The sequence below is a fragment of the Convolutriloba macropyga genome (assembly GCF_964194025.1).
Source record: "Convolutriloba macropyga chromosome 13 unlocalized genomic scaffold, txConMacr16.3 SUPER_13_unloc_1, whole genome shotgun sequence".
NCBI lineage: Eukaryota > Metazoa > Xenacoelomorpha > Acoela > Convolutidae > Convolutriloba > Convolutriloba macropyga.
The window spans coordinates 44,054-66,779 of NW_027449112.1; the positions used below are offsets into that span (position 1 = coordinate 44,054).

General features: G+C 36.6%; 1 protein-coding gene across 2 annotated transcripts in view; it reads right to left on the reverse strand.

Annotated features, from left to right (window-relative positions):
- LOC142354790 (5'-3' exoribonuclease 2-like) overlaps window positions 1-22,726 on the reverse strand; it is a 110,315-nt gene that overhangs the window by 20,113 nt on the left and 67,476 nt on the right. For both annotated transcript variants that reach the window (XM_075407165.1, XM_075407166.1), the window contains one exon: window positions 5,755-5,957. In XM_075407165.1, coding sequence (XP_075263280.1) covers window positions 5,755-5,957 — 203 coding nt within the window. The remainder of the gene's footprint in view (window positions 1-5,754; window positions 5,958-22,726) is intronic.

Below are 22,726 nucleotides of genomic sequence, written 5' to 3' on the forward strand. Positions count from 1 at the left end.
CCTTATTATGAAACGCTCGTACATAAAAAAAATTGCTTTAAAGACCAACCGGGCCAAACAATTGCTGCAATTCATATTCAGATGACTGCAATTATATGAAGACTCGATATGACCCTACACCCGTCATTTTCAAGATAAGGCACTGAAATGTCGGGTCACTGGTTGCCTCAGATAACATGATCTCAACTTCTAAAACATACCCGGCAGATTGCCGGAAAATAGCCGCCGTTGATTCCCATATCCACGATTGGGATTGAAAGAAGAGAAAAAATGAGAAAAAAAGGATTTTTCTTGAAAACAATTTTAAAAAGCGAATTATTTTGATGTCATTTTGTTGTTGAAATGACTCCTGTTTCATAGTGAGACATTACAGAGGCTGGTATCAATGCCAAAAAGCATTAGAGATGGCAACTAAGACTTATAAGAACCAAGATCGAGTAACGGGCATCTAAAAGTGGGCGTTATGGGTTTAGCCAGTTTCTAATTCTGCTTTCGTTTTTCAAAACTGGCTCTGTTCATTTTGAATTGCTTTGCTGAGCAACTGCTGTCTAAAAACACTTTTAGCAGAATGAGAGAAGAGTAAAACTAGCCTAGAGAAGTCAAAAAATTTTCACACAAAATGTTTAACAAGCTTTGAACGAAGGTATAGCGAAAACTGTTATTCAACGAAGTGAAAAACCTAGCAGGATAAGTCCTGACGTACAATTCAAAAAATTTTCAATAACCCAGCAAAATTAGACTAGAACGGACTATGAGTGAATTGGTAAAACCATTTTAAAACAATCAGATAAAAAAATACTAACGAGAAATGAAAATTTGGTTCAAACAAAAAACTGTCTAGAATGAACTTTGAATGCATAAGGAAAACCATTTAGAAAAAAATCCAATCCAAAAAATCGAAAAATACAGTAAAAGTCAAAGAGAAATTGTATTATGAGAACAGAAAAAACACTAGCGAGAAAACGAATTTTCGTTCAAACACCGTTTTCTCACTCTACTGTAAAACTAGAGCAAAAAATCACGCCGAAAACCACTCGCTTTTTTGCTCCACTTCCTGTTTCGGCATGACCAAAATCACTACTGTAATTTGACTTCAAAAATCATGAAAATGTGGGAATACTTTGATTAAAAATCTGTGAGTTATTGCTGCCTCTATTAGCGGATCTCAAATAACCTTCATTTGGAGTGACACACACCCATTTGACCTTATCTCTTTGAATTAAAGTAAAAAAGTCAATTTCAAAGTGAGGAAGTCATTTTTGAGAGTGAGGTAAGTCAAGTGTGACCAAAAATTTACATCAACTAAGAGCATGAACAAAAAAACTCGCTCCACTAAGAGCGAAAAATGACGTCACACATGCAATTCAGTTGAAATTGCATGAACGAATGAACAAAAAGTGGCTGTGACGTCATATGGTCGTAACAAAAATCATGACGACGATAAAAAACACAGCAGGACAAGTCCTGACGTACAATTCAAAGAATTTTCATTGCCTAAACAGAAAAACTAGACCTAAAATAGACTATGAGTGCATTGAGAAAACCATTTTTTAAAAAATCAGATCAAAAAATAAGAAAAACAAAAAAATCAAAGTCAAAATGCCGCATGTGAACAAAAAACCACTACCGAGAAACCGAATTTTTGTTAAAGTACCATTTCCGCACTCTACTTTAAAATTAGAGCAAAAAATTCACGCCTCAAAACAACTCGCTTTTTCGCTCCATTTCCTGTTTCGGCGTGACCAAAATCACTACTCGAATTTGACGTCAAAAATCATGAAAATGTGTGAACAGATCTTAAAAAAACATAGCCGGAAGAATTCCGGAAACGACTCGAAGTGGATACCTATTAAATGCCATTCAACTACTCATCAGACAAAACGTGCTTCCAATAATTTACGCTTATCTTGAAATAAAACCATAAAACAAAAAAGTAAAAAAAAATCAAATCTATTAAAATATGATTAAAAATCAAATTCTGTCATATATTGATACCCCAAAAAACTATCTCTGCCACATTTACTTCATCAATACAACTAGTAACTACTAAAACCACATGAGATTTTTTAAAAATAATTGCAGCCAAATCATGAAAATATGCTCTTACAACTTTGACTAAAAAACTGGAAAAAGTTAATATTTTTTAATATTACAAAAGCATATATATCTAAACAAAAGGGTACCCTATAGGGTACCCAATAGGGTACCCAGACGCTCGCAAAATAATAGGCTAGTCATAATAGGTTAAGAAACTTGTCTAAAAACTGAAAAGAACCCGAAAAACTGCAAAAAATTAAGAAAATTAGTTCCAATTTTCGACATTTTTTGTCATATTTCTCAACAAAAAAAAATGCTTCATATCCACAAAGCTGTAACCTCGTGTTAACTTAAAATTTCTCAAGTAATAGGGGTATCTTCAATACCCGTTTGAGGCAGTAAAACAAAACAATAGTAAAAAAAAATCGTAAAAATTAGCCCAAAAATCAGCAAAATACATGAAAAACATCCGAATTAGCATAAAATTCATATAGACTTCCAGAAACCTTCAAACCACTACCAAACCCAGCCTAAAATTAAAAGCAAATCATAACCAATACTCTTAAACAAAAAAATTGAGAAAAAAACTGCTTTAAAATGCCGCACGCGAACAAAAAATTTCGCTCACTTACAGAATTTTTTTCACACCTCAATTTCTCGCTCTCTAGAAAACAGCGATATGAACAAAAAACCACTCTCTTTTCGCTCCGCTCTTCCTTTTGTTCAGCAACAAAATTACTTCAAATTTTTTCACGTGTTTCATTTCCCGCTTCAAAATTCACTCCAATAAAATTGATTAAAAAAAAACATAGCCGGAAGAATTCCGGAAACGACTCGAAGGAAAAAACTAACGCCCCTAACATAAAACTTATTCTACTGGTTGACTACAATAACTAACACAACGCTCATCCAACTGAATAACACTTGTCACTTTAAAACAAGAAAATGCAAAAGAACAATGAAAAAATAACTGACAAGAAAAGACGATAAAGCACAAGATAAAAATTTTACATTGAGTTGCAAGTTTAAAAAATACAAATTTTGGCAAAAACCCATGCAATAGGTTTAGTTTTATTTCGTTGAATTACTGCAAATTGAGACAAAAACCCATCACAAAATTTTCAAGTAGAATAAACGAAGGTAAAAGAAAGGAAACGAATAACAAAACCAAAAATATTCTCTGTAAAAAAACAAAAAAAATGGCCACAAATTATCAATCAAATACCATTATGCTGAATTCAAATCATTATTTCAAAAAACTTTTAATATTACATCTGGTGAAGCGTCCACCAATCCAAATCATTGTCTATTTATAAAAGTAAAAACGAAGATCGAAAAAAACAGAAAAAAAGTTAGAGATTAAGAAAAGTTAGATAAATTTGTCATTAAAAAGTGCACTAAATATATTTCAACAAAACCTCTAGAAAAGCTCCTATCAAAAGCTTGAACACCAAAAAGTAGCAAAAAGCAGACAATCAGAAGTTTTCAGCAAAAATTCCAAAAAAAAACACGAAAATTCGCGGAAATCTTCATAAAAATTACTCAATTATCTTTAACAAAATGACTAAAAAAATACAAATCATCAAAACGGATCAAAAACAACTAATCTGGACTATAGGCATCCCCAAATGCTATAAAAAATTGCAGAACACAAAGGGCATTTAAAGACAACTTGAAAAAAATCATAGAAAAATTGAGCTTTTATTTTAATTTCACGGGAGCACATAGACCCGAAAAACGTTAATTGGAGCAAATATAGTACTGGAAGACTTCTAAAACAATGGGAAAGTCAAATAGGCTGAAAAATTTCTCTAAGTTTAGAAAAAAAGCGAAAAACAGCAAAAAAAATTAAGAAAAATAATTTAATATTTTTCAGTTTATTGTCATTTTTCTAAACAAAAAAATCGTTTAAAACCTAAGAATATGTAATCACTTGGTACCTAAAGACTCCGTAACTAACATGCGTCTATTCAAAGCCCATACAAAGCATTATAACAAAACAAAACGCAAAAAATTGCTAAAATTCGCCTAAAATTCAGCAAAATAGCTGAAAAACCAGCAAAATAGTATAAAATTCTTATTAATGACCAGAAACCTAAGAACCACTATAAAACAACCCTTAGCATCACACAATATCATAATCAGACTTTTAAACCCAAAAAATTAACAAAAAAGGTTTAAAAAAGCCGCACGTGAACACAAAATTTCGCTCGCCTACAGAAATTTTTTTCACACCTCAATTTCTCGCTCTCTCGAAAACAGCGGAATGAACAAACATAGCCGGCACATTGCCGAAAAATAGCCGCGAGAGACGCTCGTGGCCTTCCATGAATTGAAACACCTAAAGAAATAAGATAGACAGATCGACCATCAGTCCTTCAATAGACCACTAGGTCTTTTCGGGTTAGCTTCGGACTGTCAATCTTTTGACACACATGTTCTAACATAGCTGGCAGATTGCCAGAAAATAGCCGCAATAGATTCGTAGATTGGCAGTCTAAAAAAAGTAAGACAGACCAAAAAAATTCGTCTTTTCATTGAAGGCTGATCTGTTATATTTGGATCAAAAATCTGTATAATTATTGCTGCCTCTATTAGCTGATCTCAAATAACATTCATTTAGAGTGACACACACCTATTTGACCTTATCTCTTTGAATTAAAGTAAGTAAAAGTCAATTTCAAAGTGAGGAAGTCATTTTTGAGAGTGAGGTAAGTCAAGTGTGACCAAAAATTTAATCACGCGCATGAACAAAAAAACTCGCTCCACTAAGAGCGAAAAATGACGTCACACATGCAATTCAGTTAAAATTGCATGAACGAATGAACAAAAAGTGGCTGTGACGTCATATGGTCGTAACAAAAATCATGACGACGAAATAAAAAAACCAAGAGAAGGCCAATAATAGCCCCAGCTATCGCTGTACGGCTATTAATAAGGAAAACGCCCTTAAAGAGCTATTTCAAAATTGATAATCGAAATCAAAAGCTCAAGACATTCTGAACTAAGTGAGTTCAGAAGTCATTTTTTTGAGTGAGGTAAGTCACGCAATTGACCTAAAAGCAGAAACGACGTCACGTACACAAATTTTAACTGCAAAGCAATAGAAGTCACTGAAGTCAATTCCAATAAGTCAATTCCAAGAAGTCAGGTCGCAAGAATCATCGATGGAGACGACGAATTAAAAAAAAAACCACGATGTCCCCAATAATAGCCGCTATCGCTTCGCGGCTATTAAAAAACCACTCTCTTTTCGCTCCCTTCTTCAATTTTCTTCAGCACCCAAACCACTCTAAAATTTTTCACGCGTTTCATTTCCTGTTTCAAAATTCACTCCAACTAAAGTGATTAAAAAAAGGACTTCTCCAATACTCCTCTTCGAGTCGTAAAAAGGACTTCTCCAATACTCCTCTTCGAGTCGTAAAAAGACAGCTCCCCAATACAATTCGAATACTTTGAATTGTAAAAAACCAAGAGAAGGCAAATAATAGCCCCAGCTATCGCTGTGCGGCTATTAAAAGACAGCGCCCCAATACAATTCAAATTCTTTGAATTGTAAAAAAAATTGGTACGCTATAATAGCCGGCTGAGAAGCTGAGGCGGCTATTATTAATGAACTCAATGCTGTCGCAGTTATCATTGAGTCACCTTATATTCGCCTAAGCTGAGATCCTCAGCAACCAGGACAGAGCCTAGAAATAGTATTACATTACACACCTGTTTGTCTTTGTCAGCTCTCCGAGGGTTGAACCCCTCGTAGATGCCCTTTATGAAGTTATAGGCGGGGTGGTACTGAGAGAAGAATATATTGTCACAGCCGTAAGTGTTTCGTCTAGTTTCGTCCTGACTCAGATCTGGATAGACAGTGTCTAATGTGGCTAACAGTCTCCTTTCGTCCACAAAAGGCAAAAGGGCAACTCCTGCAAATACAAATCCGATGTGTATTATGAAAGCCATAAAATGTTCACAGGGGGAAAGCAAGGTTAAAACCAAAAAAAAACGCAATTTAGGAACCATCTTTCAAGATTAGTACCATTTGATATGAATATCTTGGCGAACGCAAAGGAAGCCGAAGCAAAAGTAGGCCGAAATAAAAGCAAGCCAAAATTTATGTAATAGTTATGTACCCGGGTTGCCCATCATACAACTTTCCTTGATTTCATACAAGGTCATATATGATCCCCGGTAATCATACAAGGTCATATATGATTTGTATGATTTCCCGGTAATCATACAAGTTTCATACAAAAAACAAAAATAGTGTTAAACCACTCTAATCGTAACAGCTATAGCGCTCATTCGGTAAGAAATACACCAGACTAACCCAGCGATGAGTTTTTGATATTCATTTTTCCCGGTAATCATACAAGGTCATATATGATTTGTATGATTTCCCGGTAATCATACAAGTTTCATAAAAGAAAAAAACTTTAATTGTAAATGAGTTAACGACTCCAGTCGTAACAAGTACAACGCTCTTTTAGTAAAAAAACACTCGAGAGTCAACAAAATGGTGAGTTTTTGAGTTGCATTTTTCCCGGTAATCATACAAGGTCATATATGATTTGTATGATTTCCCGGTAATCATACAAGTTTCATAAAAGAAAAAAAATTTATTTTTAAATGAGTTAACGACTCCAGTCGTAACAAGTACAACGCTCTTTTAGTAAAAAACACACGAGAGTCAGCAAAATGATGAGTTTTTGAGTTGCATTTTTCCCGGTAATCATACAAGGTCATATATGATTTGTATGATTTCCCGGTAATCATACAAGTTTCATAAAAGAAAAAAAATTTATTTTTAAATGAGTTAACGACTCCAGTTGTAACAAGTACAGCGCTCTTTTAGTAAAAAACACACGAGAGTCAACCAAACGATGAGTTTTTGAGTTGCTCCTGTTGTTTTTTAATAAAAAAACCCAACAAACATTCATGGCGAGCTGGGATTTTTTCCAACATAACGATAGTGGGTTTTGGTGTTCAAAAGCTAAATAAAAAAGTTGACCGTAAATGTTTCCAGGTTTACGTTTAAGGAGTCGTGTGTAGCTGTATTCAACTCTGTGAGAAAATTGTTTCTCTTAATATCCCAAAAATAGGAGCACAGTTCGTATGTTTGTTGATTTCTCTTAAACCAGTCTACCAGACAGAACAAACATAGTCCTAAGTTGTTGATATTGAATTAGTCTTGACTGCTCTAGGTAGTTGTTTCCCAATATATGTCGGGGCAAAAAGTTAAAGATGTTCAAACTTGAAAAGAGTACTGAATTTTGTCATATTCGTGGATATCAATTTTCTGGTAAAACAAAGCAGGCGAGTCGCTATGCGAGCTACTCCTAGAAAGGTGTGGAGTTTAGTGGAAGGAAGTTTCGCAGTTAGTGGAATAAAGTTTCTTCTATAAAACTGTTTTACATGAATTTGCGAAAGTTGGCTGTCCACTCGAAAAAAAATTTGGATTTATTTTGAGAGTTCTACTTATTCCCATGCAACTAACGAGAACCCAAAGGGCAAATTCAGGGTTCTCTTCCCTATTGAAATAGCTGCACAAGCTTGAGCAAATGAGTTCTTCTATTTATTGGGCTCATTAAATGATATTTTTTTCTAAAATATCAAAAAAAATGAAAATCCCGCCGATTTAATGCATTACCTTAAAAGTTTAACTATTTTGGATGTTAATGTTACAAATATATCGTGCTATTTGGTCTCCCAGAGTGCGCATGACGCTATTTAAACCTAAAATTGGGTGCAATTCGCTTTTTTTTCAGTTTTTCAATTGTAGGCTTTACAGGAATTTCTTGCTCCTGTTGTTTTTTTAATAAAAAACCCAAAAAGCCTTCATGGCAAGCTGGGATTTTTTTCAACATAGCGATAATGGGTTTTGGTGTTCAAAAGCTAAGTAAATTAGTTGACCGTAAATGCCTCCAGATTTACGTTTAAGGAGTCGGGTCTAGCTGCTTTCAACTTTGTGAGAAAATTGTTTCTTTTGATATCCCAAAAATAGGAGTACAGTTCGTATGTTTGTTGATTTCTCTTAAACTAATCTACCAGACAGAACAAATATAGTCCTAATTTGTTGATATTGAATTTTTCTTGACTGCTCTAGGTAGTTGTTTCCCAAAATCTAACGGGGCAAAAACTTAAAGATGTTCAAACTTGAAAAGAGTACTGAATTTTGTCATATTCGTGGACATCAATTTTCTGATACAACAAAACAGGCGAGTCGCTATGCGAGCTACTCCTCGATAGGGGAGGAGTTTAGTCGAAGGGAGCTCCTCGTTGTGTGGAATGAAGTTTTTTCTATAAAAGTGTTTTTAACTTTTTGCGAATTCATGAAATTCTTGTTTGAGTTCTTTTTTTTAATCAAAACACACAAAACACCCTGGCCTTTAGGGCAAGGTGGGAATTTTTACCCAACTCGCAATAGAGGTTTTGGGTGTTCAGTATTTACGGAGTGGACCTGAATTACGTTCAGAATTATCTACGTGGCGCCATTTTTAGTCGTTTTGCGCGATTTTGCGAGAAATTGGGCTCTCACCATAGCCCAAAAATCGGGGTACGCTTCATGTCATCAATGATTTCTCCAAAACTGCCATACTAAATTGGACGGGAATGCTCGCGTTTTTTGTGGCCCTAATCCCTCCTGGCTGGCAGTGTTCATTGGTTTCTCAAGTCGCCCTAATCAAAAAGTTGGAGGAAAGAATTTGTGAAACTATCACATTGAGAAAGGAATTTAATGTTTTGTTTTTTTCAAACTTCTCATTCAATTTTTGACCAAAATGAGTGAATATTAGCATAATCTGTTGCTGTTAAGACGTGCTTCTCAGGAATGGCTAGTCACAGTCACTCGAAATGTTCTTTAGAACTGTTATTCAATAATGAATGCGGAAAAACAAATCTTTTCTCAAATTTTATGGCTGAGTGGTGCTTTCCGCAATTGAACAACATTTTGGGCGTGTGTTTTGTGTTTTCTAGACACCATTTGAGTTGTTGAAGCTAATGAAATCAAATAAAGGTTTTAATTCTACAATTTTTCTTTTTCACGACTTCATCAAATTTCTTTGGCTGTTGTTTTATGTCAAAACACACGAATAATCATAAACTTCATGGTGAGGTGGGACATTTTTTCCCACCTCACCATGAAGGTTTGCAGTGGCCCAGAGCGTCAAAGTGAACCAGAATTACACCCACAAATACGCCGGGAACGCTGTTTCACGTTGTTTTACGTCGGTTCTGGAAATCATGGGCTTCGATTTTATCCCCAAAAAATGGGGTACAGAACAGTATTTTGTTAATATCTTCTAAAGTACTGGACCAAATGAAAGGGAAGTGGTCGCATTTTGTTAGCACTGAACCCTTCTTGCTTGCAGTTTTTGGTTGGTTTCCCAAATCGGCCTGATCAAAAAGTTGGAGGAAAGAACTTGTGAAACTATCACATTGAGAAAGGAATTTAATGTTTTGTTTTTTTTTGTTTTTCAAATTTCTCATTCAATTTTTGACCAAAATGAGTGAATATTGGCATAATCTGTTGCTGTTAAGACGTGCTTCTCAGGAATGGCTAGTCACAGTCATTCGAAATGTTCTTTAGAACTGTTCTTCAATAATGAATGCGGAAAAACAAATCTTTTCTCAAATTTTATGGCTGAGTGGTGTTTTCCGCAATTGAACAACATTTTGGGCGTGGGTTTTGTGTTTTCTAGACACCATTTAGGTTGTTGAAGCTAATGAAATCAAATAATGGGGTTAATTCAACAATTTTTCTTTTTTCACGATTTCATCAAATTTCTTTGGATGTTGTTTTATGTCAAAACACACAAAACATCATAACCTTCATGGTGAGGTGGGAAATTTTTTCCCACCTCACCATGAAGGTTTGCCGTGACCCAGAACATCGAAGTGGACCAGAATTACACCCACAAATACGCCGGGAACGCTGTTTCACGTTGTTTTACGTCGGTTCTGGAAATCAAGGGCTTCGATTTTAGCCAAAAAAATGGGGTACAGAACAGTATTTTGTTAATATCTTCTAAAGTACTGGACCAAATTAAACGGGAGTGGTCGCATTTTGTTAGCACTGAACCCCTCTTGCCTGCAGTTTTTGGTTGGCTTCCCAAATCGGCCTAATCAAAAAGTTATTAATGTTTAAATTTGAAAAAAGTCGAATTTTCGGGCTATCTTGAGTGAGCCAAATTTCGGTACAACAAAACACGAGAGTTACCCAATAAATGTTAGTGTTTTAGAATCCTCAGTTAGTGGGGAGTATGCCCATATATATTTTCCATAGCATTTTACGGAATTGAGATTGTCAAATTTGGCTCTGAAGTCAGGTCACCTCGCTTTTTTGGTCATTTGGTAGGGTACCTACTTTTTGCTATAACTTCTTCTAGAGTGGACCGATTGTGCTCATTTTTTAATATGATGCGTATCTCAAGCAGTGCTACAAACTGTACTAAGGGGGTTTGTTTTTGTGCCGCCGTTTTAGAGAAATTGGCCAGTAAACTTGCCCTCCGTTTTAGCCCCAGAAGCGGATGACACCATCCGCCACCAGATTTGAAGCTTTGAATTTTGTTACTTCAGGTTACAAAATTAGTGTTCTGATTAGCCCGTGTGACGTAGATTCCGAATATGTGTACTTTATATAGCGTTTTTGCAGGTTTAGATGGCTAATTTTGGCTCTGCAGCCAGAGTACCCTGGCTTTTTGGTGATTTGGTACGGTACCTTAACTTTGGAATAACTCGTTGTAGAGTGAATCGATTTTGATGATTTTTTTTTGTTAGACCCAGCTTGAGCTAAGCTTTGTTTTGATATAGGTCTCGTTCCGTTTCGTTCAGCCGTTTTCGAGAAATTGGCCAGGACAGGTGCCCCAATTTTGACCCGGTGAAGCAGGGTACCTGTACTTGGTACCCGTTTTGAGCCTTTGAATTTTGTTACTTCGGGTGACAAAATTAGTGTTTTGAATTGCTCATTTAACGTAGATTCAGAATATGTATACTTTATATAGCGTTTTGTGATGTTTAGATGTTCAATTTTAGCTCTGAAGGTGGTGTATCTCTCCTCCAAGGCCATTTGGTACGGCACCTTATTTTTGCTATAACTCCTCGAAGAATGTACCGATTGGGCTCATTTTTTAATATGATGCGTATCTCAAGCAGTGCTACAAACTGTACTAAGGGGGTTTATTTTTGTTCCGCCGTTTTAGAGAAATTGGCCAGTAAACTTGCCCTCGGTGTTAGCCCCAGAAGCGGTTGACACCATCCGTTGACACCATTGACACACCTTGAAGCTTTGAACTATGTTACAAATCTTAGTGTTTTAGAATCCCCAGTTAGTGGGGAGTCTCCCCATATATATTTTGTATAGGGTTTTCCGAGATCTAGGGGGTCAATTTTCACTCTGCACGTGACCACCCCAACCCCCGTGAATATATTCCCAAAATCACCTAATATCCTTGGGAAAATTCTTGTTTTGGAGTACCAGTATAAGCACTGTAGTCCCCATGTAATGTGGGGAAACGCTACTCCAATTTTCAGCCATATTGGTTGAGGGGTTGATGTTCTCTCCCCTTATTACTTATATGTATACTATTATTCTAAGGTGAGGGCGTTTCGCCCCATGGGGTGCACCCCCCCCCTGTCCCGTTGAGACGCTGGTTAGTCAGCTCCCCCCCCCGCTTTCTTTTTTTGGTGCACCCCATGCATTTGGGGATGTACGGCGTGCGTGCGTGCGGCTTTCACGACGTTGCGATGCGTTTTCTCCGGCGTTTCGTTGATCCCGTCAGTACATGGGCAAGTCTATTTGATAAAAAATTCTGATGTTCCCTTTCAGCAGTAAGTGTCACCCCAGCTGCACGGGTCGAGGCAGCGCCCAAATAGTCCGGTCGGCGACCGGAGTGGGCCCCAAATTAGTAGGATAGGATTAGCATAATTTGTACTACTTCATGTTGCTGTAGAGAATACTAAGTTGCCTCTATTATAGTTGGAAAATGAACGAACTGGTCCCAAAATATGAAGTGGGATTTATAGGTGATTCTCACCTTATGAGAATGAGTTCATTCATGAACAGCGGAGTGCGAATCATTGGGAGAGGTGGAGAAAGGGTTGCTAATTTTGAACGATACCTCAGCGAAATGTCAGATCTTGACTTCCTGATTGTCTTCCTCGGAGGAAACGATATCACGGGACGAAATGGGCAACCGGGAGCGTCTCGACTGTGTGATCTAGTTTATGACATAAGGATGTTGGCAGACTGGGCTCGGCAACGTAACGTTAAAGTACTAACATGTGACTTAATCCCAAGAACATGGAATGCCGTCGGAACGGACCTCAGCAACAAACGCTTGCTGAAGAGATTCAAAAAGAGACACATACGCTTAAATGGATTCCAGTTCAATTTCTTAAGCGATGGGGTCCATCTGCAGAATTACGAGCTGCTGTGGGAATTCCTTGAAACAAAATTGGTTGCAAGAGTATGGGATGCGTACAAAGTTTAATTAACGTGTAGATCGATTGTGATCACAAACCATTCTGTTGTTGCTACTTTAAACTTTCACTTGCTAAATTTTGCTTGTTGTTTTGACCTTTTAAGTCTTGAACAATTGACTTTACTGCTGTATCACTTTTGTTCTCGAACTATATTGTAGTGCCGAATGTGGCACATTTTTTAGATCAGTAAGTCAATTAAATCACAGCAACTCTTCATTATAGTGAAGGACTTATTCAATTCAATAATCAATTGAGGTCCTACGTAGGAGTGGGAAAATCCAAGTAGTTTCTAAAACTGAAGGAATTATCGTTCTAGGTGGTCTGAGAAAGAAGTACTTAACACGTTGTCAGATTTTGCGCTCAAAAGACTATCTATATGCAGTTTAACAAAAAGTGTTTTCCAATATAGTGAAGGACCTGTTCAAATCAATTGAGCGCCTAAGTAGGAGTGGGAAAATCCAAGTAGGTTCTAAAGCAGAAGGAATTATCGTTCTAGGTGGTCTGAGAAAGAAGTACTTAACACGTTGTCAGATTTTGCACTCAAAAGTCTATCTATATGCAGTTTAAAAAAAAAGTTTTTTCCAATATAGTGAAGGACTTGTTCAAATCAATTGAGCACCTAAGTAGGAGTGGGAAAATCCAAGTAGGTTCTAAAGCAGAAGGATTTATCGTTCTAGGTGGTCTGAGAAAGAAGTACTTAACACGTTGTCAGATTTTGCGCTCAAAAGACTATCTATATGCAGTTTAACAAAAAGTGTTTTCCAATATAGTGAAGGACCTGTTCAAATCAATTGAGCGCCTAAGTAGGAGTGGGAAAATCCAAGTAGGTTCTAAAGCAGAAGGAATTATCGTTCTAGGTGGTCTGAGAAAGAAGTACTTAACACGTTGTCAGATTTTGCACTCAAAAGTCTATCTATATGCAGTTTAAAAAAAAAGTTTTTTCCAATATAGTGAAGGACTTGTTCAAATCAATTGAGCACCTAAGTAGGAGTGGGAAATTCCAAGTAGGTTGTAAAGCAGAAGGAATTATCGTTCCAGGTGGTCTGAGAAAGAAGTACTTAACACGTTGTCAGATTTTGCACTCAAAAGTCTATCTATATGCAGTTTAAGAAAAAGTATTTTCCAATATAGTGAAGGACTTGTTCAAATCAATTGAGCGCCTACGTAGGAGTGGGAAAATCCAAGTAGGTTCTAAAGCAGAAGGAATTATCGTTCTAGGTGGTCTGAGAAAGAAGTACTTAACATGTTGTCAGATTTTGCGCTCAAAGGACTGTCTATATGCAGTTTAACAAAAAGTGTTTTCCAATATACTGAAGGACTTGTTCAAATCACTTGAGCGCCTAAGTAGGAGTGGGAAAATCCAAGTAGGTTCTAAAGCAGAAGGAATTATCGTTCTAGGTGGTCTGAGAAAGAAGTACTTAACACGTTGTCAGATTTTGCGCTCAAAAGGCTATCTATATGCAGTTTAACAAAAAGTGTTTTCCAATATATTGAAGGACTTGTTCAAATCAATTGAGCGCCTACGTAGGAGTGGGAAAACTCAATTAGGTTCTAAAGCAGAAGGAATTATTGGTCTAGGTGATCTGAGAAAGAAGTACTTAACATGTTGTCAGATTTTGCGCTCAAAAGACTGTCTATATGCATTTTAACAAAAAGTCTTTTCCAATATACTGAAGGACTTGTTCAAATCACTTGAGCGCCTAAGTAGGAGTGGGAAAATCCAAGTAGGTTCTAAGGCAGAAGGAATTATTGTTCTAGGTGGTCTGAGAAAGAAGTACTTAACACGTTGTCAGATTTTGCGCTCAAAAGACTATCTATATGCAGTTTAACAAAAACTATTTTCCAATATAGTGAAGGACTTGTTCAAATCAATTGAGCACCTACGTAGGAGTGGGAAAATGCAAATAGGTTCTAAAGAAAAAGGAACTATCGTTCTAGGTGATCTGAGAAAGAAGTACTTAACATGTTGTCAGATTTTGCGCTCAAAGGACTGTCTATATGCAGTTTAACAAAGTGTTTTCCAATATACTGAAGGACTTGTTCAAATCACTTGAGCGCCTATGTAGGAGTGGGAAAATCCAAGTAAGTTTTAAAGCAGAAGAAATTATCGTTCTAGGTGGTCTGAGAAAGAAGTACTTAACACGTTGTCAGATTTTGCACTCAAAAAAGACTATCTATATGCAGTTTAACAAAGTGTTTTCCAATATAAGGAAGGACTTGTTCAAATCAATTGAGCACCTACGTAGGACTGGGAAAATGCAAATAGGTTCTAAAGCAGAAGGAACTATCGTTCTAGGTGATCTGAGAAAGAAGTACTTAACATGTTGTCAGATTTTGCGCTCAAAGGACTGTCTATATGCAGTTTAACAAAAAGTGTTTTCCAATATACTGAAGGACTTGTTCAAATCACTTGAGCGCCTAAGTAGGAGTGGGAAAATCCAAGTAGGTTCTAAAGCAGAAGGAATTATCGTTCTAGGTGGTCTGAGAAAGAAGTACTTAACACGTTGTCAGATTTTGCGCTCAAAAGGCTATCTATATGCAGTTTAACAAAAAGTGTTTTCCAATATATTGAAGGACTTGTTCAAATCAATTGAGCGCCTACGTAGGAGTGGGAAAACTCAATTAGGTTCTAAAGCAGAAGGAATTATTGTTCTAGGTGATCTGAGAAAGAAGTACTTAACATGTTGTCAGATTTTGCGCTCAAAAGACTGTCTATATGCATTTTAACAAAAAGTCTTTTCCAATATACTGAAGGACTTGTTCAAATCACTTGAGCGCCTAAGTAGGAGTGGGAAAATCCAAGTAGGTTCTAAGGCAGAAGGAATTATTGTTCTAGGTGGTCTGAGAAAGAAGTACTTAACACGTTGTCAGATTTTGCGCTCAAAAGACTATCTATATGCAGTTTAACAAAAACTATTTTCCAATATAGTGAAGGACTTGTTGAAATCACTTGAGCGCCTATGTAGGAGTGGGAAAATCCAAGTAAGTTCTAAAGCAGAAGAAATTATCGTTCTAGGTGGTCTGAGAAAGAAGTACTTAACACGTTGTCAGATTTTGCACTCAAAAAAGACTATCTATATGCAGTTTAACAAAGTGTTTTCCAATATAAGGAAGGACTTGTTCAAATCAATTGAGCACCTACGTAGGAGTGGGAAAATGCAAATAGGTTCTAAAGCAGAAGGAACTATCGTTCTAGGTGATCTGAGAAAGAAGTACTTAACATGTTGTCAGATTTTGCGCTCAAAGGACTGTCTATATGCAGTTTAACAAAAAGTGTTTTCCAATATACTGAAGGACTTGTTCAAATCATTTGAGCGCCTAAGTAGGAGTGGGAAAATCCAAGTAGGTTCTAAAGCAGAAGGAATTATCTTTCTAGGTGGTCTGGAAAAGAAGTACTTAACACGTTGTCAGATTTTGCGCTCTATATGCAGTTTAACAAAAAGTGTTTTCCAATATATTGAAGGACTTGTTCAAATCAATTGAGCGCCTACGTAGGAGTGGGAAAACTCAATTAGGTTCTAAAGCAGAAGAAATTATCTTTCTAGGTGGTCTGGGAAAGAAGTACTTAACACGTTGTCAGATTTTGCACTCAAAAAAGACTATCTATATGCAGTTTAACAAAAAGTGTTTTCCAATATAGGGAAGGACTTGTTCAAATAAATTGAGCACCTACGTAGGAGTGGGAAAATGCAAATAGGTTCTAAAGCAGAAGGAACTATCGTTCTAGGTGGTCTGGGAAAGAAGTACTTAACACGTTGTCAGATTTTGCACTCAAAAAAGACTATCTATATGCAGTTTAACAAAGTGTTTTCCAATATAAGGAAGGACTTGTTCAAATCAATTGAGCACCTACGTAGGAGTGGGAAAATGCAAATAGGTTCTAAAGCAGAAGGAACTATCGTTCTAGGTGATCTGAGAAAGAAGTACTTAACATGTTGTCAGATTTTGCGCTCAAAGGACTGTCTATATGCAGTTTAACAAAAAGTGTTTTCCAATATACTGAAGGACTTGTTCAAATCACTTGAGCGCCTATGTAGGAGTGGGAAAATCCAAGTAAGTTCTAAAGCAGAAGAAATTATCGTTCTAGGTGGTCTGAGAAAGAAGTACTTAACACGTTGTCAGATTTTGCACTCAAAAAAGACTATCTATATGCAGTTTAACAAAAAGTGTTTTCCAATATAGTGAAGGACCTGTTCAAATCAATTGAGCGCCTAAGTAGGAGTGGGAAAATCCAAGTAGGTTCTAAAGCAGAAGGAATTATCGTTCTAGGTGGTCTGAGAAAGAAGTACTTAACACGTTGTCAGATTTTGCGCTCAAAAGACTATCTATATGCAGTTTAACAAAAACTATTTTCCAATATAGTGAAGGACTTGTTCAAATCAATTGAGCACCTACGTAGGAGTGGGAAAATGCAAATAGGTTCTAAAGAAAAAGGAACTATCGTTCTAGGTGATCTGAGAAAGAAGTACTTAACATGTTGTCAGATTTTGCGCTCAAAGGACTGTCTATATGCAGTTTAACAAAGTGTTTTCCAATATACTGAAGGACTTGTTGAAATCACTTGAGCGCCTATGTAGGAGTGGGAAAATCCAAGTAAGTTCTAAAGCAGAAGAAATTATCGTTCTAGGTGGTCTGAGAAAGAAGTACTTAACACGTTGTCAGATTTTGCACTCAAAAAAGACTATCTATATGCAGTTTAACAAAGTGTTTTCCAATATAAGGAAGGACTTGTTCAAATCAATTGAGCACCTACGTAGGAGTGGGAAAATCCAAGTAGGTTCTAAAGCAGAAGGAATTATCTTTCTAGGTGGTCTGGAAAAGAAGTACTTAACACGTTGTCAGATTTTGCGCTCTATATGCAGTTTAACAAAAAGTGTTTTCCAATATATTGAAGGACTTGTTCAAATCAATTGAGCGCCTACGTAGGAGTGGGAAAACTCAATTAGGTTCTAAAGCAGAAGAAATTATCTTTCTAGGTGGTCTGGGAAAGAAGTACTTAACACGTTGTCAGATTTTGCACTCAAAAAAGACTATCTATATGCAGTTTAACAAAAAGTGTTTTCCAATATAGGGAAGGACTTGTTCAAATAAATTGAGCATCTACGTAGGAGTGGGAAAATGCAAATAGGTTCTAAAGCAGAAGGAACTATCGTTCTAGGTGGTCTGGGAAAGAAGTACTTAACACGTTGTCAGATTTTGCGCTCAAAAGGCTATCTATATGCAGTTTAACAAAAAGTGTTTTCCAATATACTGAAGGACTTGTTCAAATCACTTGAGCGCCTATGTAGGAGTGGGAAAATCCAAGTAAGTTCTAAAGCAGAAGGAATTATCGTTCTAGGTGGTCTGAGAAAGAAGTACTTAACACGTTGTCAGATTTTGCACTCAAAAGTCTATCTATATGCAGTTTAAGAAAAAGTATTTTCCAATATAGTGAAGGACTTGTTCAAATCAATTGAGCGCCCACGTAGGAGTGGGAAAATGCAAATAGGTTCTAAAGCAGAAGGAACTATCGTTCTAGGCGATCTGAGAAAGAAGTACTTAACACGTTGTCAGATTTTGCGCTCAAAAGGCGATCTATATGCAGTTTAACAAAGTGTTTTCCAATATACTGAAGGACTTGTTCAAATCACTTGAGCGCCTAAGTAGGAGTGGGAAAATCGAAGTAGGTTCTAAAGCAGAAGGAATTATCTTTCTAGGTGGTCTGGGAAAGAAGTACTTAACACGTTGTCAGATTTTGCGCTCAAAAGGCTATCTATATGCAGTTTAACAAAAAGTGTTTTCCAATATATTGAAGGACTTGTTCAAATCAATTGAGCGCCTAAGTAGGAGTGGGAAAACTCAATTAGGTTCTAAAGCAGAAGGAATTATCGTTCTAGGTGATCTGAGAAAGAAGTACTTAACATGTTGTCAGATTTTGCGCTCAAAAGACTGTCTATATTCAGTTTAACAAAAAGTCTTTTCCAATATACTGAAGGACTTGTTCAAATCATTTGAGCGCCTAAGTAGGAGTGGGAAAATCCAAGTAGGTTCTAAGGCAGAAGGAATTATTGTTCTAGGTGGTCTGAGAAAGAAGTACTTAACACGTTGTCAGATTTTGCGCTCAAAAGGCTATCTATATGCAGTTTAACAAAAAGTGTTTTCCAATATACTGAAGGACTTGTTCAAATCACTTGAGCGCCTAAGTAGGAGTGGGAAAATCCAAGTAGGTTCTAAAGCAGAAGGAATTATCTTTCTAGGTGGTCTGGGAAAGAAGTACTTAACACGTTGTCAGATTTTGCGCTCAAAAGGCTATCTATATGCAGTTTAACAAAAAGTGTTTTCCAATATATTGAAGGACTTGTTCAAATCAATTGAGCGCCTAAGTAGGAGTGGGAAAATCCAAGTAGGTTATAAGGCAGAAGGAATTATTGTTCTAGGTGGTCTGAGAAAGAAGTACTTAACACGTTGTCAGATTTTGCGCTCAAAAGACTATCTATATGCAGTTTAACAAAAACTATTTTCCAATATAGTGAAGGACTTGTTCAAATCAATTGAGCACCTACGTAGGAGTGGGAAAATGCAAATAGGTTCTAAAGCAGAAGGAACTATCGTTCTAGGTGATCTGAGAAAGAAGTACTTAACATGTTGTCAGATTTTGCGCTCAAAGGACTGTCTATATGCAGTTTAACAAAAAGTGTTTTCCAATATACTGAAGGACTTGTTCAAATCACTTGAGCGCCTATGTAGGAGTGGGAAAATCCAAGTAAGTTCTAAAGCAGAAGAAATTATCGTTCTAGGTGGTCTGAGAAAGAAGTACTTAACACGTTGTCAGATTTTGCACTCAAAAAAGACTATCTATATGCAGTTTAACAAAAAGTGTTTTCCAATATAGTGAAGGACCTGTTCAAATCAATTGAGCGCCTAAGTAGGAGTGGGAAAATCCAAGTAGGTTCTAAAGCAGAAGGAATTATCGTTCTAGGTGGTCTGAGAAAGAAGTACTTAACGCGTTGTCAGATTTTGCACTCAAAAGTCTATCTATATGCAGTTTAAAAAAAAAGTTTTTTCCAATATAGTGAAGGACTTGTTCAAATCAATTGAGCACCTAAGTAGGAGTGGGAAAATCCAAGTAGGTTCTAAAGCAGAAGGAATTATCGTTCTAGGTGGTCTGAGAAAGAAGTACTTAACACGTTGTCAGATTTTGCACTCAAAAGTCTATCTATATGCAGTTTAAGAAAAAGTATTTTCCAATATAGTGAAGGACTTGTTCAAATCAATTGAGCGCCTACGTAGGAGTGGGAAAATCCAATTAGGTTCTAAAGCAGAAGGAATTATCGTTCTAGGTGGTCTGAGAAAGAAGTACTTAACATGTTGTCAGATTTTGCGCTCAAAGGACTGTCTATATGCAGTTTAACAAAAAGTGTTTTCCAATATACTGAAGGACTTGTTCAAATCACTTGAGCGCCTAAGTAGGAGTGGGAAAATCCAAGTAGGTTCTAAAGCAGAAGGAATTATCGTTCTAGGTCGTCTGAGAAAGAAGTACTTAACACGTTGTCAGATTTTGCGCTCAAAAGGCTATCTATATGCAGTTTAACAAAAAGTGTTTTCCAATATATTGAAGGACTTGTTCAAATCAATTGAGCGCCTACGTAGGAGTGGGAAAACTCAATTAGGTTCTAAAGCAGAAGGAATTATTGTTCTAGGTGATCTGAGAAAGAAGTACTTAACATGTTGTCAGATTTTGCGCTCAAAAGACTGTCTATATGCATTTTAACAAAAAGTCTTTTCCAATATACTGAAGGACTTGTTCAAATCACTTGAGCGCCTAAGTAGGAGTGGGAAAATCCAAGTAGGTTCTAAAGCAGAAGGAATTATCTTTCTAGGTGGTCTGGAAAAGAAGTACTTAACACGTTGTCAGATTTTGCGCTCTATATGCAGTTTAACAAAAAGTGTTTTCCAATATATTGAAGGACTTGTTCAAATCAATTGAGCGCCTACGTAGGAGTGGGAAAACTCAATTAGGTTCTAAAGCAGAAGGAATTATCTTTCTAGGTGGTCTGGGAAAGAAGTACTTAACACGTTGTCAGATTTTGCACTCAAAAAAGACTATCTATATGCAGTTTAACAAAAAGTGTTTTCCAATATAGGGAAGGACTTATTCAAATAAATTGAGCACCTACGTAGGAGTGGGAAAATGCAAATAGGTTCTAAAGCAGAAGGAACTATCGTTCTAGGTGGTCTGGGAAAGAAGAACTTAACACGTTGTCAGATTTTGCGCTCAAAAGGCTATCTATATGCAGTTTAACAAAAAGTGTTTTCCAATATACTGAAGGACTTGTTCAAATCACTTGAGCGCCTATGTAGGAGTGGGAAAATCCAAGTAAGTTCTAAAGCAGAAGGAATTATCGTTCTAGGTGGTCTGAGAAAGAAGTACTTAACACGTTGTCAGATTTTGCACTAAAAAAAGACTATCTATATGCAGTTTAACAAAAAGTGTTTTCCAATATAGGGAATGACTTGTTCAAATCAATTGAGCACCTACGTAGGAGTGGGAAAATGCAAATAGGTTCTAAAGCAGAAAGGAACTATCGTTCTAGGTGATCTGAGAAAGAAGTACTTAACACGTTGTCAGATTTTGCGCTCAAAAGGCGATCTATATGCAGTTTAACAAAGTGTTTTCCAATATACTGAAGGACTTGTTCAAATCACTTGAGCGCCTAAGTAGGAGTGGGAAAATCGAAGTAGGTTCTAAAGCAGAAGGAATTATCTTTCTAGGTGGTCTGGGAAAGAAGTACTTAACACGTTGTCAGATTTTGCGCTCAAAAGGCTATCTATATGCAGTTTAACAAAAAGTGTTTTCCAATATATTGAAGGACTTGTTCAAATCAATTGAGCACCTACGTAGGAGTGGGAAAATGCAAATAGGTTCTAAAGCAGAAGGAACTATCGTTCTAGGTGATCTGAGAAAGAAGTACTTAACATGTTGTCAGATTTTGCGCTCAAAGGACTGTCTATATGCAGTTTAACAAAAAGTGTTTTCCAATATACTGAAGGACTTGTTCAAATCACTTGAGCGCCTAAGTAGGAGTGGGAAAATCCAAGTAGGTTCTAAAGCAGAAGGAATTATCTTTCTAGGTGGTCTGGAAAAGAAGTACTTAACACGTTGTCAGATTTTGCGCTCTATATGCAGTTTAACAAAAAGTGTTTTCCAATATATTGAAGGACTTGTTCAAATCAATTGAGCGCCTACGTAGGAGTGGGAAAACTCAATTAGGTTCTAAAGCAGAAGGAATTATCTTTCTAGGTGGTCTGGGAAAGAAGTACTTAACACGTTGTCAGATTTTGCACTCAAAAAAGACTATCTATATGCAGTTTAACAAAAAGTGTTTTCCAATATAGGGAAGGACTTGTTCAAATAAATTGAGCACCTACGTAGGAGTGGGAAAATGCAAATAGGTTCTAAAGCAGAAGGAACTATCGTTCTAGGTGGTCTGGGAAAGAAGTACTTAACACGTTGTCAGATTTTGCGCTCAAAAGGCTATCTATATGCAGCTTAACAAAAAGTGTTTTCCAATATACTGAAGGACTTGTTCAAATCACTTGAGCGCCTATGTAGGAGTGGGAAAATCCAAGTAAGTTCTAAAGCAGAAGGAATTATCGTTCTAGGTGGTCTGAGAAAGAAGTACTTAACACGTTGTCAGATTTTGCACTAAAAAAAGACTATCTATATGCAGTTTAACAAAAAGTGTTTTCCAATATAGGGAAGGACTTGTTCAAATCAATTGAGCACCTACGTAGGAGTGGGAAAATGCAAATAGGTTCTAAAGCAGAAAGGAACTATCGTTCTAGGTGATCTGAGAAAGAAGTACTTAACACGTTGTCAGATTTTGCGCTCAAAAGGCGATCTATATGCAGTTTAACAAAGTGTTTTCCAATATACTGAAGGACTTGTTCAAATCACTTGAGCGCCTAAGTAGGAGTGGGAAAATCGAAGTAGGTTCTAAAGCAGAAGGAATTATCTTTCTAGGTGGTCTGGGAAAGAAGTACTTAACACGTTGTCAGATTTTGCGCTCAAAAGGCTATCTATATGCAGTTTAACAAAAAGTGTTTTCCAATATATTGAAGGACTTGTTCAAATCAATTGAGCGCCTAAGTAGGAGTGGAAAAACTCAATTAGGTTCTAAAGCAGAAGGAATTATCGTTCTAGGTGATCTGAGAAAGAAGTACTTAACATGTT